Source organism: Mercurialis annua, linkage group LG7 (assembly GCF_937616625.2).
Source record: "Mercurialis annua linkage group LG7, ddMerAnnu1.2, whole genome shotgun sequence".
NCBI classification, from domain to species: domain Eukaryota; kingdom Viridiplantae; phylum Streptophyta; class Magnoliopsida; order Malpighiales; family Euphorbiaceae; genus Mercurialis; species Mercurialis annua.
The window spans coordinates 40,342,306-40,358,684 of record NC_065576.1 but is presented as its reverse complement, the minus strand read 5'-3'; the positions used below and the strand labels follow the sequence as shown (position 1 = coordinate 40,358,684).

The window sequence follows — 16,379 nt, the reverse complement described above, 5'->3', positions numbered from 1 at the left end:
ACTAGACCTTGGTATAAATCTGATATCATTTGAAAATTTGAAGAAAATTTGAAGTATAAGACAAAGTGTCTATTGCTGGTCACTAATTTTACACTGATCGCTCTTCTTGAAGACTTAAAAAATCTTATGTAGTAAAACAAGTAAATACAATAGAAAAACCTGAAAGGCAAAATCAATACAGAAGAACTGAATGGGAAAACTAGCAGTCGACTCCGCATTGTTTAAGAATAGGGCCGGTTTGCTTGGGCAAGAAGGGATCAATTCTAACCCAAACTAGTGAGAAAATTGATGCAAGAAGGACAGACCAGAGGACAACAATGGTAGGTGTCCTGTTCTGTCTTCCCATTAAACCTTTGAGGAAAGGATAGAGATGAACGATAACCCAGAAAGCGAAAAATAGCTTCCCGAATAAAGGACCCCATGAACCATATCCATTGTTGATTGCATCAGATACTCCAGCCACAACTCCGACCATGTTAATGATAATTAGAGTTGTCGGTGGAATTAGCAGTGTAGTCCATTTGAAAAGGTAGAGCTCTCCGAATTCTGCATCATCTGCTGCTTTAGATGTGACAGTGAAGTTTGTGTCCACTCCACCAAGGACCTTGAGGAAGCCTTGGAAGACTGCAAACAGATGTGCGGATACACCACCGATGACCCAGAACTGCTCGTTACGCCATAGGTCCTCGATGCTTACTCCACTCCACCGAAGCTCCAGAATACTTGTTGCGATGATGGAAAGGAAAAGCGCCATGAAATATATACTTGCAAGGTTGGTCAGCTGCAAGAAACAAAAAACATGTCAATCCACATACCTAAATGATGGTGTTGAACTAGAAAGTCCCACATCAGGGAAACAGAAAATGCTGAAAAATTAAATTGCACGGAAAGTTACATTGCACGAAAATGTAAAATATTGAAATGGAAAACGGAAAACGGAAAAAAGATATAATAAATATGAAGTTCTGAGTTTAAAAGATGTTTTCAGAAGCGCATTTTGGAGTTCCATACGTGTTTCCAGAAGCAGAAACGAAATTTTGAAACGTTGGACTCGATAAACTTGCATGCTAGAAAGGAATCACCTAGTTTTCATTTTCAGGAAGTCCTATAGAGGGACTATTTAGGCATACAAGGTTCAGGATTACTTACTGTAGGGATGATAAATTTTCCTGTCAGAAGGCAGACAGCCGGAATGGTACAGTAAGCGAGCAAAGGAATAGAAGTGAAAGGATAAACAACAGTGTTGATATAGGCAAGCCTCTCCAGCCATTTCAACTTGCCTCCATAACCATACCATAATGGGCAGTGGCGACTCATGAAAATTTCTACAGAACCAAGAGCCCATCGCAGAACTTGGTGCAACCGATCTGATAGATTAATAGGGGCTGATCCCTTAAAAGCTGCAATTTTCGGAGAACAATAAATTGATTTCCACCCTCTGCAATGCATCTTGAATCCTGTCAAGATATCCTCTGTAATAGAACCATAAATCCATCCAACCTGCAAAGAAACTCAGGGTTGATTAATGTTGCAACATTTAATAAACAGCAGAACCTGCAGAAAACTTTATTACCTCTTTTCCCCATTCGGTTTTCTCTTCGTATCCCACACTAATAACATGAATAGCTTCCTTAATGAGTGTTGCAGGATTAGTTCCTTCAGGCAGGCCACCTTCTTCCATGAGAGTAGAGGCAATAAATACCGGTGATTGCCCGAATCGTTTCTCAAAATTCTTCTGCGACATAAGTGATGATTTCTCTAACTCTTCATAACCTTCAAGCCCTTCTTCAATCTCTTCAAGTTCAAACCCTGCTCCAGAACCTTTTCTCATGTAGTTCTTTCCCATCATTTTCTTTTTCCTTGTGAGTAGTCCTCCAAACAGGCTTCTGTGTCCTTTCTTCTTGGATTTTGACTTCCTTGAACCACCGCAGCAGTAGCAGCACCATGAAGGCCAGCAATCGCATGTCATCTTAGGCCTCTTCTCCGACACGGGTGGATCATATCCATACAATGCCTGCCTATTGAAGACACATCCTGTACCAACATATACTGGCCCTTGGATTCCATCTAGACCTTTCATGTTAATCTATAACCGAAAGTAAAAATCAAAAGTCAGGAGTTTGTGAGATAGAAATGTAGAGTTCCATAATATTTATATCAACTTACGTCAAAGAACACAGTATTGCGATTGGCATATCTATCATGACGATCGATACCATCAAACCTCTGAGGGAACTGAACATAGCAGACCTTCTTCCCAAGCTGGGGATCCATTAAAAAGCACATGGCTTCCCTTGCACATTTGCTGTTGTTAAGGTAATGGTCACAATCCAAGTTCAGCATGAAAGGGGCATTGGTGAGCACTGCTGATACTCGAATCTAGAGTTGGCCAGCAACAATTTTGAATATGAGCATCAGTCAATTAGATCTTATTGGAATCTTGAAATTAAGAAATTTACCAAGAGCTACTTACTAGAGCATTCATGGCACCAGCCTTCTTATGATGGTCATATCCAGGTCTCTTCTCACGAGAAACATACACAAGGCGGGGAAGCTCCTTGCCTTCCACATCAAGGGCACCTTCACTTCCAAGATATACCTGGAGATCAAGAGAGGAGTTAGCTCTGAGTTATATTTGAAATAAAACATGACAGAAAATTTTTGCTTGAATATGAAATGATAGATTCTGCAAACCTGAATCATGCCAGGATGATCTCTTGTGTTGTTTCCAGGCCATGGGGTGCCATCCTGCATAACCCATCCTTCTTCAGGTTTTTTCTGAGCCTTGGCTACCAATGAATTAATTTTCACCTTGAATTCTTCATATTCTCTCTGCAGTAGGAAAAAAAATCAGCACCAGCTAGTTTGATTGATCATAAAAAGAAGTGAAAAAAAAGGAGAAAGATTTGCTTCCTTACTTTCATAGCTCTGCGCTCCTTGACAAAGTTGGGATGCACCTTATCTTTCAGATAGTCTATCTTCAGAGAGAAATAGAATTCTGGAGCCCGCGGTTCAATATTATGCCTCTTGCAGAAGGGCACCCATCTTCTTGCAAACTCGGCAGTTTCTGCTAGTGAATCGAAAAGGAGCATGGAAGCACCATCATCGGACACATAACAACTGATCTTATTGACAGGATAATCAACAGACAAGATCGACAGTACTGTGTTTGCAGTTATGATTGGAGGTTCCTTGAGAGGATCCACAGTACTGACATAGAAATCAATTGGAGCTAATTGATTAGGCTCTCCCTCTCTCTCAAACCTCAAGGAAAGGCGATCAAGATAAGTTTCTCTTTCAATTGGGAACCATTTAGGGAACTGATCAAGTATCCAGGAGAGAGCAAACCATATCTCACAGATTACAGAAATTAGCCACAATGGGTAGGCATCATAGGCTGGAGTTAAGATACGAAAACGGAGAAAGAACACCAGGACAACTAATCGGATGACAATGACAATCCGGTAAGGACTGATCTTGCTTGAGGCAATGGGGATTTTTCGCCATAGAGGCTGCCTAGCTTCAGCCATTCTGCAGAAGGAAACTGTCAGTACATTCAAGAACTAAAAAAGCAGGCCATGAAAGAAAAAAGGACTCGAACCAAAAAATAATAGTATTTACAGGTATTCATCTTCGTCTCCTTGATCATTTCCGCCATCATCTTTGCTGACTAAACCTCTCTTTTCTTGCCGGACTTTCCATTTCTCAACTCTTTCTTTCCATTCTTCATTGTTGTACAATTCTTTCTCCCCCTCAATTTCCTTCCCTGCCACTGCAAGCCTTGTATATGAACATACTGTACTTGCTCCCAGAAACATGAAATGTTATAAAAGAACAAACATATTCTTACCACTTCCTGTAGAAGAAAATGCAGGACCACCAGTATGCAATGGCTGCCTCTGAACATAGTCCCCACTTTCCTGCAAAACACCCCATCAATGGAGTTAGAGATCTTTCCAATTTTATAACACACTGCTATCTTCTGGATCCACTAACAGAATAATTACTCGAGTGATATTTAATTATTTCACTCGAGTAATGCTAATTTATCAGAATTTCGGCTAGTTTTTGTTTTTAATTCTCTGTTAAACTGTAGTATTTGTATAATAAACTTCATACCGAGGGAGCAAAGACATTTTTATGATCTGGCTCATCATGTTCCTTCTGCTGCATTTTCTGCTTGTTAATCTCAAATTCATCATCAAAATCATCTGCTTCATCATCATCATCATCTCCTACAATTCTAGCACAACCTGCATTAGTTCAATCAAAACACAGTCAGCTCACCAAAAAGATCAAGAAAACAAACAAAGAATTAATAATCATAAGAAAAACAAACCTTTGTGACGCTTATAGCGAGTGTTACACTGAGGACAACACTGATTTCCTTCACTTCTCTCGTACTCATAACAAGGCTTGCAAACAGGAAACCGGCAAACATGACAAGCAACAAACAATGTTCCATCTTCTCTAACTCCAATCTCATCACTGCATACTCTGCATGCTATTTTCCCCGAAACACCAGAATGGCGCGTCGGAGGCCTCTCCGGCTGCTGCCACATTACACACTCAAGTAATTAAGTAAAATAAGCAAAACTGACAAAATATCATAACGTGGGCAGTGCTATAAATTCTAAGGCGGAAAAACTATACTATTAACTTATATATTCATATTTTTCAAAGATTCAAAATAATAAGATAGACAACTGCCCACCGTAAACTCTTCTTTACCTCGTTATGATAGCCCTGCATGGGAGACGAGGAGGTTGAGCCCGCGGCCAGCAAGAGAAAAGGAGAGAAGGAATGAAGATGGTGAGAGAAGAGAGGAGGGTGGTATTAAAAAGGGATGGTTGGTTTTGAATATGATCATAATAATGTTTGTGAAAATAATTTAGCGTACCAAACTGTGAGTTGGGAAGTCATGGGTTTGAGTTGAAGAGAAGTTAAGTGAGTGAGCGAAGGATAGAGTGAGAGAGAGAGGTTGCTTGTTCTGCCATTAGCTTACTTCAACTCAAAGCTATACATACTTCTAACCTCTCGGCTCTCACTTACCTAACTAACCAACACACCTTTATTTTTTTTCCTTTTTAATATCAAGTTACAAGTTTCTATTGCATTTATCTTTTTGCACATTTTTTTATGTATAACAATGAATATTCTATTAATAAAAGAATAAAAAGTGCAATTTAATGAAACATTGCTTAAATATTTAAGAAGTATAAAAGTATTTTAATTAAATATTAAAAATTTATGTTTATATTTTTCAATCGCCTCAACGGAATTCTTGATAATTTATATTTTTAGTGGTTAGACTTTATTACTTATATATATTCAAGAGTTATTAAATTTGAATTTCCTGTAACCACAAAAAAGGTGTTTTAAAAAATGAATCAGTAAGGCCAACGGTTTCCGGTTTGACCGGTTCAACCGTTTGAATAAATTATATATAATAATAATTTTTGAATATGGTTTTATATTCTAACTAGTTTAAAGGCAGGTTCAATTAGGATAGCTAAAAATTTCAATTTTTAGGATCAGTTCGACCGGACAGTTGGTTGGTTTGATTCAGCCAGATATTTTTTTTTAATAATTGAAAAAAAAAAATTAAGAGCGTGAGACAAGTGAGAAAGAAATTTGTTACTATCGCAATTAGTTGGTTAGAAATTGTAACCGAATCAAATTACAATTTTATTTTATTTTCCTAATCAAACCAAACTAAAATTTTGAAGGTTTTTTTTATAAAAGGTTAATTGGTAGATCATGTTTATAGTCCCTTTAAAACAATCTATGTGACTAGAAATGGAAAACAGGAAGCACCAAAATGAAAAATACTAAAATTATACTAATTTTTTTCCAAAAATATTAGATTTTATAAATTAAACCCATGATTCTAGAAGTTACCATTAACATAGAAGATAATTAACTTGGTTTGAAATGGTTTCTTCAACCAAACTCGTACGAAGAAAAAAAAAACAGGACCATGCATTTTCATCACTCAACATTGGCAGACGCAAACTTGCCATGGAAATGAGCAAACTCATTCACCCCATTATACAATAAGTTTTCTGATCTCACTTCAGAAAATAAATACACATCAGGAAATTTCAGATTATCATCATCAAAACTTTTCTCATCAACCTCATTTATCAACTAAATAGTGTTAAAAGAAAGTGCAGACATGCAAGTTTCATGTAAGGACAGTTTAAACCAGAAGCCGAAGGATCTCAAACTTCTGCTGCTCTATAGATTATGTTCAAGTCAACTAGGTTCCCCCCTCCTACTCAAGATTCCAAGTCTTCCTCGAATCTATCATTTTGTCGGTATTGTAATGGCTATGTTTTAGACATCTATTCTTGCACGCTTAGCAGATTGCAAATTTGACTCGCCGTTTTCTGGCTCAGGATTCTCCGAAGATTCAAATTGAGGTGACTTTTGCTTCTCACTGGGATCATGTGGTCTTTTTTCCGATATAGACTTGGTAATAACTGCTTCAGCATTTGTCTTGCTTTTATGATCCGCTTGGGAGGCATCCATTTTACTTTTAGCGGGGGAATCCTTAACTGAGTCGCAAGTTAGAGTAGACGGGTTTTCCGAAGCGGATGATGATGCCTTCATCATGTCGGGACCCGACTTGCATTGCTTCTCAAACATCATTTGAAGGTACCTTCCTTGTTCTTCTATACGCAACTGTAAATTCCGTTGAATCTGCAAAAACAAAATGAGTGGTGAATTCCAAAACTTAATTTCTTCCACATTTAATACATTTATCAGAAAATTCTAATGCAGTCGACAATCTCATTCTAATATTTAAAACTTATTCAACTTTAATGTTAAAATGTAAATAAAATAACTAATCCTACAGATGTCCAAATCACATATTTTACTCCCTTTTCTAAGTTAAATTTTATGAAGACCATTAATTATTAGATTTCCAGAATAACTTACTTGAACTTCTAATATAACAAGTAATATAAATTTATTCAAACTCTGCAGCTCAGGCTGATCTAAAAACTCCTTTTTGATTATCACATTAAAAATTAGACCAAACATCATTGTGACATAATCTTTACAGTATCATTTTTAGCAGCAAATGTATAAAGATAAGGCTGCTATAGAAGACCTTGAACGTGATTCTCAAAGAGTAAACTCAAAACACCACAAGTCATTTCCAAAGTAATTTTTATACCTCAAGTTGTTCATGCAGCCTTTTCTGAACTTCCATCTGTAATCGCAGAGCTTCCGTAATCTCTATACCCCTGTTTCAAGCAATAAATAGAGAGTAAACATTTCACGTGATAATATGACGTGAAACACCAAATTAATCCATGAAAAGGCATTGCTAGCTTCTAATCTTAGCACATTGACATCCCAATTTTGATCTGTCTGGGCCATTTTCATTAATATTAAAATGGTATAGCAATCAACTTCATCTGTAGTTTCACTTCTGCAGATAGTAGACTCTTCCTGGAAATTACTGATTTGCTAAACTAAACCGACCTGACTTTTATATAAGCAACCTATTATCGTTCAATGAACGACGGCCTATTCCCACCGCAAAACAGACAAATGCAAACAAGATAACCACTGCAACTTTTACAGACCTTCTCAAAATTGTGAGCAATAGCGGACATAATTTTCTATTACACTGGATCAACCAAATCCCCATATTTCACATAGTCAGTAATCATCTATATCTCAAATAGAATCTAAACTGTTAGTAATATATGTAATTAATAAATAGCGTCCCTATCTCAACTCTAAACCGAAATCTCAAATAAAGTAGAAATAAAAAATTAAGCTATAGGAGGCTTATCCAGAAATTGTTAGTTGTCAAAATTCCCATGTTTTTCCTATGATGTTAACCTAGTACAAACAACTAGGACTTGACTAATGCTACCAAGTCATATAATATATGAAAATCAACCGCTTAAAATACAAAGGACTTAATGATTGAATGTCTTACGTTTTCAAGTCAAGCGAGGATAAATCTTCAAAGGGAGTCAGTTTTTTCTCTGAGGATCCTGCAAGTGAAATAGAATATTCATTAAAGACCTAGATGTGTGAACAAGTCAATAAATCTACAGCTGAAAATAAAATTTCTATAGGCAAATAACTGAAGTAGGTTTTAGGAAGTTCAGATCATAGAGCAGCAATAGTCAGCAATTTCATAAGGGAGCATTAAGCGAAAAATTAAATTCACTAACAATGCTGTCGAAAAATGCATTTCACATCACAAAATTGCATGATTTCACAACCCAACTTCTAGCAACTCAATATCTATGCAAAAGAAGAGAACGTGTATTTTAACCTTCAGTTTAAACAGTTTAGCTTTGAAACAAATAGACGCAATTAGAATAGGGACTGCCAGGACAGCAAGATTGGCACGAAAATGTCGATAGCAGTATGCATTATCAAACCATTTAATAAAAGAACAAAAGAAAAGAATATGAGCACAATATAGCAGTGGCACCACCATCCCGATCACATTTATCATGCAAATTGCCTAGAATTGTTGATTTGAATTAAGGTGGGACTGAAAACACCATTTGAACAGGGAAACATGTAATTAAAATACATAATGATTTGCATGGTTCAACTATTGCCCCATTCCCATATGTGATAACGCAGGCACAATGTGGCACCATGTCACTCCCACTGCATGTCTCGAGAGAGATATAGGTGCCCAGGTTTAGAATCATTGAAAATAACGAGGCTGGGACTAATAAAACATATTAATTGAAAAATGCTAACTATGTCCTTACTACTTGCAACATACCCTCTGATGAGTCTGGTCGGTATCTAGCTGTCCTGTATTTCTGAAATTTAACAAGCAAAGCGTCTGATTAAGGGGGCAAAAGAAGATTAAATACACATAAAAAATTATGTTCATACAGACCACTAGCTTCACATTGAAAGAGTTAAAATGCACATACCTGCAAGTGGCTTTTAACATGATAGATAGTCAAGCCTTCAACTTTCATGAGCTTCAGCACACCTTTTGGAGTAGCGCCTGTACATTAAACAGGGAAAGAAAATAAATTGGAGCAGGCCTTAAAACATTTTGGTAACGACTAACAATGTGGAGAAGCACAAGTCCAAAAAAAAAAATGAATACAGAGGCAGGATAGTGGCATACGTTCACTACCACCAAGACGATTGACAGATTCCACGAAGGCTTCATGAATTTCTGGTGTCCAACGCATGCGTGGCTTTGATGGGGCATTATTTACCGAGGAAGTGGGGTTAAGAACAGGACGAATGTCGACAGATGGGGCAGGAAGCTGCTGAATAGCTTGGGGCTGATTTGTTGGAATATTTGAAGCTAGTTTTACCACCTGGTACGCCATCTGAATCAACAAGATGAGAGCAGCAAACAACTAAGAGCACAAAAAAAAACTTTAATTGTGGTATGCCATGAGAAAATTCCGACCTTTGGTTCTATGTTTGGAACGCTGTTGTCAGCAAGAAGCTCATTCCAATTAGATGTCATAGTATCATCATCAGTGATTAGCTGGTCCGCCCATTCCTGCCAATCATTTCGTTTATTATATTCTTCAGATACTATGGCACCACTGCAACTGTTACTTTGTATTTGATTATTTTGAACAAGGGATTCCAAAGGAAGATCAAGAAAACCCGGTAATGACTCCGGACACCAGGAAGCACTGGTTTCTTTATCATACTGACTTGATGCTGTAGATTGAAGTAGCCCTGAATGTGGACATTCCAGCATTGCCGAAGCTGTCGCACTTTTTGGTGATTGACAAATGAAAGGATTATTTCTAGAATGTTTTTCCTGTGGTGAAACAGGAGAGAACTGAAGATCTGATGAGAAGCCTGCAGATGATGAAAATAAGTGACCAACTACTCCACTGTTTGAGGATAATTGATTTGTCTGGGCAAGAGGCCTTGTAATAAGACCCTTTTCTATAGCAACATGTTGAGAGTCTGATAACTTGGGGTAGGTCCCCTCTAAAGAAGTCGGAAGGACTGGAAAAGACGAGGATAGTGCTGGTGACACCCCATGGTTACCCAATTGTTTCGTACCTGACATCTGAATGGATAAAGCAGGGCGTGCCTCCATTATTGTACTTCTTGTCAATGGTTCACAATATTGTGCCGCTGGAGAGAACATGAGATTAGGAATCTGTCAAGACGAATAACTACATCAGTACCAGAACCAGATAAAATTAAAATCTCACCAAATCAAAATCTATGAGCACACTGCATTTCAACCATATCATGTTCTTGACCTTTATGCATGTGCCTTTCTATACCCAATCTAAAATTGATGGTGCAGTTACAGACTTCCATTATGATTCAATTTTGAATACCTATACCAAAATACATTCCAATCCAAACTAATAACAAAAATATCTTGTTCCATAATTGCAATTTCCTCCATAATTACCCCTGTTCAAAATCCTATGTCTCATTAAAGTGTACATTATCAAGGCTGTCTATCTCCAAATTCCAAACCACTTTCACTTAGAATGAAATATGTAAACTAATTAAGCATTTACATGCTCCAACAAATATAAGAAAACTACGGCAAGAAAGAGCATCACATGAAAGATTTCACCAGTTAATGGTGCCATCATTTTCTCTTTTTCTTCAACAGGATGAAACATTCATTAATTGCAATGCTGTACAAACATACAAGGCCAAGATTCACAATACTGTGCATTTCAATTTCAAAAACACCAGCCAAAAACTGGATCAACATAATGATAAAAACCATCGAGATGCCAATATCAAATACTTAGCGCCTGTCCGCACAGGTTTGGCCTAGTGGTCTAAGCCTCAGCCATGTCGACACCATGGTCGCGAGTTCAAATCCCGACTATGCCCTTTCTCATAAATGGAGTGGTAGGGGCTGGGCTGTTGGCCATTATAGCCCAGGTTGTCAGGTATGTGGGCTTGCAGGCAGTCCACATCCCGGAAATTGACAGTGATCCTGAGCTTTGGCTCGGAAGAGTGAGTCCTCCTCACCAAAAAAATATTGAGTGCCAGCATTCTTAAATTATAATATTTCCATTTCTCAGGAAAGCTTCAAATAAGGTAGATGTTGTAAAGAAATTGAAAGTAGACCTAAGTTGATGTTGAGAAGAATGATCCAACATGAATTAAGGACTCTAGATCTTCAACCATAAAACTTCACCCAATAGAAACCATGTCTAAAATCCAAATTGCTCTAAAAGCTTAAATGCAACTATATCTATGGTCCACTAATATAATCAATTTTCACCATCATAAACCGATATAAACTCCAAATATACCTCAAACCCAGAAAAAATTTATAGAATTACATCAAGTTAGCTCAAAAAAAAAAACACACACACAAAGAATTGGAGCCATGCAATCTCAACATGCAAAAGAATTCCAAGTAAATAAACAATTCAATCACCCCCCAAGAATTAAATAAATTATGACCAAATGGGAATTTCAACAAACAAAATAAAGCTCAAAATTTAACATAAAAAACGCAAAATTGAAACAAATTCATCAATTGGGTACATAAAAATCTCACCTCAAATCTTCATAGAAACAACCGCCAAATCAAAATCAAAAAAAATCAGAAAGCCTAAAAATCCATTTTTTTTTAAAAAAAGGATGATTTCGAGGGAGAGAATAGCAAAAAAAAAAAGAAGCGGGTGATTAATTAAATTCTGTCACCGGCGAGGCAAACAAGTGCACGGTGAGAAGCAGTGGGCATTTGCGCTGTCTCTATTTTTGATTGGTCTGCTTTTTGGCAATGCTTGCATAGAGCGATAATAAGGAACAGCGACGCGCCGCATAAAAGAGCGTGGAGAATAAAGAGCGAGTGGTATGAGAGTGGACCAGGTTTATGATTGGTGAGTGATGGAAAATATGATGGGTTGCACGTGGACTTTTGTTTTGTTTTGTGATTCTTAACGTTTTCTTCTCTGTTCTTTCAGTTGGTTAAAAGGCCAATTAGACACTGCCATAAGCTTTTCTGAATTAATTAGAATTCTCAGAGTATGACTCGGTAATACATTTTTTTTAAAATGTTATTTAAATGTAATAGTAATTTTTTACCATTTTACTTATATATCATCCATTTAAATGAATTTAGAAAAAATATAAAGAATTTGAAATTGAGAGGAACCATTTCTATCTATTTTTTAAAAAATAAAAGATATAAAAATGACCTAATGTTTTATATTTTTGAAAAAAATACAAAAATGACCCTCATGTATAAATTTGATAAATATTTGAATTTTTGTGAAATTTTCATAAAAATTTTAGTCTTTTTTAGTCACTTGACTTTTCAATATAACCTTAACATTGTGAAAAAATATACAAAAAGAAATACAAAATGAACGGAGTTAAGAAAAAATGTGTATGGAATTAAACAGAAATGTTAACGGAAAAGTCATTTTAGATACATTTTCAAGATATTACGGCTATTTTTGAAATCCGAAATACATGAGATGCCAACATGATACGCGGGTTATATATTTGAATCATTTTTGCATCTTTTTTCTATATTTTTTCAGGTTTCAATTTTAACATTTATATTTTTCTATTAATAGAAAACAAGACATAAACATTCATTTCTGTTAACTAATTTGATATATTCTTTTCGTACCACAAGCCTTCCTGCAGCAATGAATTTCAAAAAAACAAATATAAAAATGACCATAATGTTTTCTCTGCTTTTTACTTAGCCATTTACTCTTTTTTTTAATTTCATTTATGACTTTAATGTTAATAAAATTTACATTTTTAGCATGACGTCTCCATTAACAAATTTGTCGTGGCATCAATTTAAAGACTTATAAGCGTGCAAAAATTTGATTCAACAAAAAAAAGAAGTATGAAAAAAATTAAATCAAAAATCAAAAAAAAATTCTATCATCTTCTTTAGAAACTAAAATAGCTTAAGATATCGTATAACTCCAGAGTTCAGCCCAATATCCATATGTCACCACTTAAGGGAACTCATTTTTTTGTTAAAAAAAATGTTTACTTAATTATAATTATCATTCAATTTTTTTGTGTTACTAATTTTTATTAAATTAGAATTTTGCATGTTATAAAATTTTAAATTGATGCCTTATCATGATATTTGTTAATAGAAAAAATCAATTATGTCAATTATTGTGTTTAAAATATAAATTTTATTAAGGGTTAATGTAAAAAAAAATCACGAACTTTACACGTTTTTTCATTTTAACCACGCAATTTAAATTTTCTCATTTCATGCACGAACTACCATTTTTTTTCAAATTCATGCATGGCGCTGAGGTGGCACTCATTCATTGGTGTAAAATGACCTCCACGTCAGCGAATCACACCAATAAAGTCGTGACACCTCAGCACCGTGCATAAATTTGAGAAAAAATGGTAGTTCGTGCATGAAAATGAGAAAAATTAAACTACATGATTAAAATGAAAAAACGTACTCCCTCCGTCCCGTTTAAGAAGGGACATATCCCATTTTTATTTGTCCCATCTAAGAAGGCCATATCGGGTTTTCTGTGCCAATTTATATTGAACTTCCACTTTTATCCCTTTAGTTATTTCAATATGCATTAAATGCAACTCAATTTACAATACATTTATTCTATTATTAGGAGAAACCATACTAATTAATAGGGGTAGACATGACAAAATAGAATATTGTCTTATTTTATTAATATTTGTGTAAAACTCATTTGTCCCTTCTTAAACGGAACGGAGGGAGTATAAAGTTGGTAAATTTTTATAACATTAATCCTTTTATTAATATTAAATTTATAATTGAAATCCAAAAAACATTAAGTGATTAAGTGAGAATCAAAATAAATATTAGAATTATTTTTGTATCTTTTTTTTAAGTTATATCACGTAACGTTAGAGTTATATGGCAAAAATATCACTTGACATATTATATTCGTTAACTGAAATAGATGTTCTGTTATATCGTATGTTTTTGGCCTAATCACTCAAAAATCCCTCACATTTAAACTTTTTTTTAATTCCACCCCGACGTTGAAAATTTATCAATTTTACCCACTTTTAAATTTTCCGTTTTCAATTGTACCCCAATATTTTAATTTTTGTTAATTTTTTTACTTAAACGATGAAATCATTCAATTAATTAAGTCTAAATATGAAATTAAATTCTTTTTTATTCAAAAAAGTACAAATAAGTCCTTTATTTTTAAAAACTAACTAAAAACCATAATCAAATTAACACTAATTTAAATTCTTAATTAATTTAACTAAATTTAAATAAATTTTAAAAATATACAATCAATATATGCGAGACATGGAGAATGTTTTAAACAAATTTCCAAACGCAAAAGACGTTAATTTAATTTTTCAGGGTACAATTGAAACACAAAAATGCAAAATAGGGTAAAATTGAAAAAAATTTAACGTCAGGGTATGATTAAAAATGGGCTAAAAGGTCGGGGTTTTTTAAGACATTAGACCTATGTTTTTTAAAGAACGAAGAAATTTGAGGGTTATAATTGAAATCCAAAAAGTATAAATATGTCAAGTGAAATTCGGGATAATATTATTTCCTTTTTTTAGATTCTATGTACTATGAACGGTTCCTTTGACATTAGTGAAACGTGTCGCCATTTATTTGAGTGGTTAAAGTAGTTCTTTTTTTCTTTTATATGCTTGGTAGTACAAAATATTAGGTCAACTTGTACGTAGTACACTTCATTCCATGATTCTTTTTTTTGTAAAATTAAGTCTCAAAATTATTATCTTAATGTCTGGATTATAATTTTTTAAAATTTAACTTAAATATTTAAAAATATATAAATAAATGCTTCAACTTATTTTAGAGTTAGCAGATTATTAAAAAATAAAATTTAATTATATATCTTTGAAATATATAAAATTTATGTCAATATATTATTTATATAATAAATAATAAAATTCAAATAAATATTAGTACGTTTATTTATTTAGAAGTATCTATATAATACTCTACTTTTAAAACTTAATTTCATCTTTTTAAACCATGTTTTTATAATTTTTCTCTCTATTTAAATTAAAAATTTAATATTAAAAATAACTTTTACTAATTAGAGCTTTCTTCCTTAACACCTATTTTCTCTCATTTTTTTACATGAAAATTTCAGCCTCTTTTTCTCTTTTTTTTCTTCTCTTATTTTTTATATCTGAGATCAAAAATACCGTTTTTCGACCTCATTTTTCTTCTAGTGGAATTTTCGACATCGTCTTTCTTCTAGTGGTCGTCTTTTTTAGTGGATTTCTTGTCGTTATGTTTCTTCCGCTGATTTTCTCGTCCTCGCGTTTTTTCTGCTGACTTTCTCGTCGCCGCTTTTCTTCCGCTGGTTTTCTCAACGTCAACTTTCTTATGTTGAGTTTCTCGGTTGTTTTTATATTTTTTTGTGATTTTTTAGATTTTATGTACATAAATTATTATAGATCTACTGATCTCTTGTTAATATAATTGTTCTATTATTTATATATTATTCTATTGTTCGTATAATTGTTCTCTTGTTCATGCTTTTGTTTTGATACTACTTATTTCGTACCCAAATAATTGATTTATGTTTTATGGTGTTTTGTGGTGTTTTTATTACTGATTTCGTACACAACGAATTGATTTATATTTTGTGGTGTTTTTGCTACTGATTTCGTACACAACGAATTGATTTATATTTTATGATATTTTTACGGTGTATTTACATTAAAAATACCATACAAATACACCCACCACAAATACACAAAAAATACTATAAAAATACCATAGAAAAAACCTTATAAACACTAGTAGAAAAAATAAAAAAAATATACAAGAAAGACATAAAATGTAAAAAAGGGTAAAAAAAGAAGGTATTTCTAAAATTAAAACTCTAAAACAAATACCTCAAGTAAATAAAAATTATATGGCATACGTAAATAAGTTAAAAAAAATAAAGAGATAATAATGTACCAAAAGAGTTACTCTAAAAAAATTCCTCTAAAAGATAATTAAAATATTATATGTAATATCTAAAATTTAGTATAAATAAAATTATATTTTATATCTAGTATTATAAAGTTCAGTTAAAAGTACTCCCTCCATCTCAAAATAATAGTTCACTTTCTCCTTTTCACATAGTTTAAAAAATACAATTAATGCTCTAATTTTTTACAAATTTATCTTCACTTTTTCTATCATACCCTTATTAAATGTTATGATTATAGGCTAATAGCAATAAATTATACACTTTAAATAAGGACAATATGGAAAATAAACACTCTAAATTGTGATTACAAAGAAAATGGACTATTGTTTTGGGACAACAAAATAAGGAAAATTGATTATTGTTTTGAAACGGAGGAAGTATTTATTTGACAGTAATAATAATAAGGCTAGAGGTGCATAATTTTTTTAAAAA

General features: G+C 33.8%; 2 protein-coding genes across 4 annotated transcripts; both read right to left on the bottom strand.

Moving 5' to 3' along the window:
- Positions 1-8: 8 nt before the first annotated feature.
- On the bottom strand, positions 9-4,926 carry LOC126655465 (cellulose synthase A catalytic subunit 4 [UDP-forming]). Of its 2 annotated transcripts, none has more exons than XM_050349667.2 (12): positions 4,732-4,926; positions 4,340-4,553; positions 4,120-4,253; positions 3,851-3,920; positions 3,622-3,772; positions 2,919-3,531; positions 2,695-2,832; positions 2,474-2,599; positions 2,167-2,379; positions 1,574-2,086; positions 1,150-1,500; positions 9-781 (listed from the first exon to the last, which is right to left on the bottom strand). In XM_050349667.2, exons 1-12 carry the CDS (start codon positions 4,750-4,752, stop codon positions 200-202), a joined length of 3,126 nt encoding a protein of 1,041 aa, XP_050205624.1. In that variant the 5' UTR covers positions 4,753-4,926; the 3' UTR covers positions 9-199. The 2 variants fall into 2 exon arrangements, with proteins under 2 accessions (XP_050205624.1, XP_050205625.1); XM_050349668.2 differs by having other exon boundaries at positions 4,340-4,550.
- Positions 4,927-6,016: 1,090 nt separating this feature from the next.
- Positions 6,017-11,825, bottom strand: LOC126655690 (protein PHOSPHATE STARVATION RESPONSE 1). 2 transcript variants are annotated; one of them, XM_050349940.2, is made up of 9 exons: positions 11,531-11,823; positions 10,048-10,147; positions 9,431-9,837; positions 9,137-9,347; positions 8,934-9,010; positions 8,777-8,816; positions 7,964-8,021; positions 7,187-7,256; positions 6,017-6,705 (listed from the first exon to the last, which is right to left on the bottom strand). In XM_050349940.2, exons 2-9 carry the CDS (start codon positions 10,133-10,135, stop codon positions 6,340-6,342), a joined length of 1,317 nt encoding a protein of 438 aa, XP_050205897.1. In that variant the 5' UTR covers positions 10,136-10,147; positions 11,531-11,823; the 3' UTR covers positions 6,017-6,339. The 2 variants fall into 2 exon arrangements, with proteins under 2 accessions (XP_050205897.1, XP_050205896.1); XM_050349939.2 differs by having other exon boundaries at positions 9,431-10,147; positions 11,531-11,825.
- Positions 11,826-16,379: the final 4,554 nt, after the last annotated feature.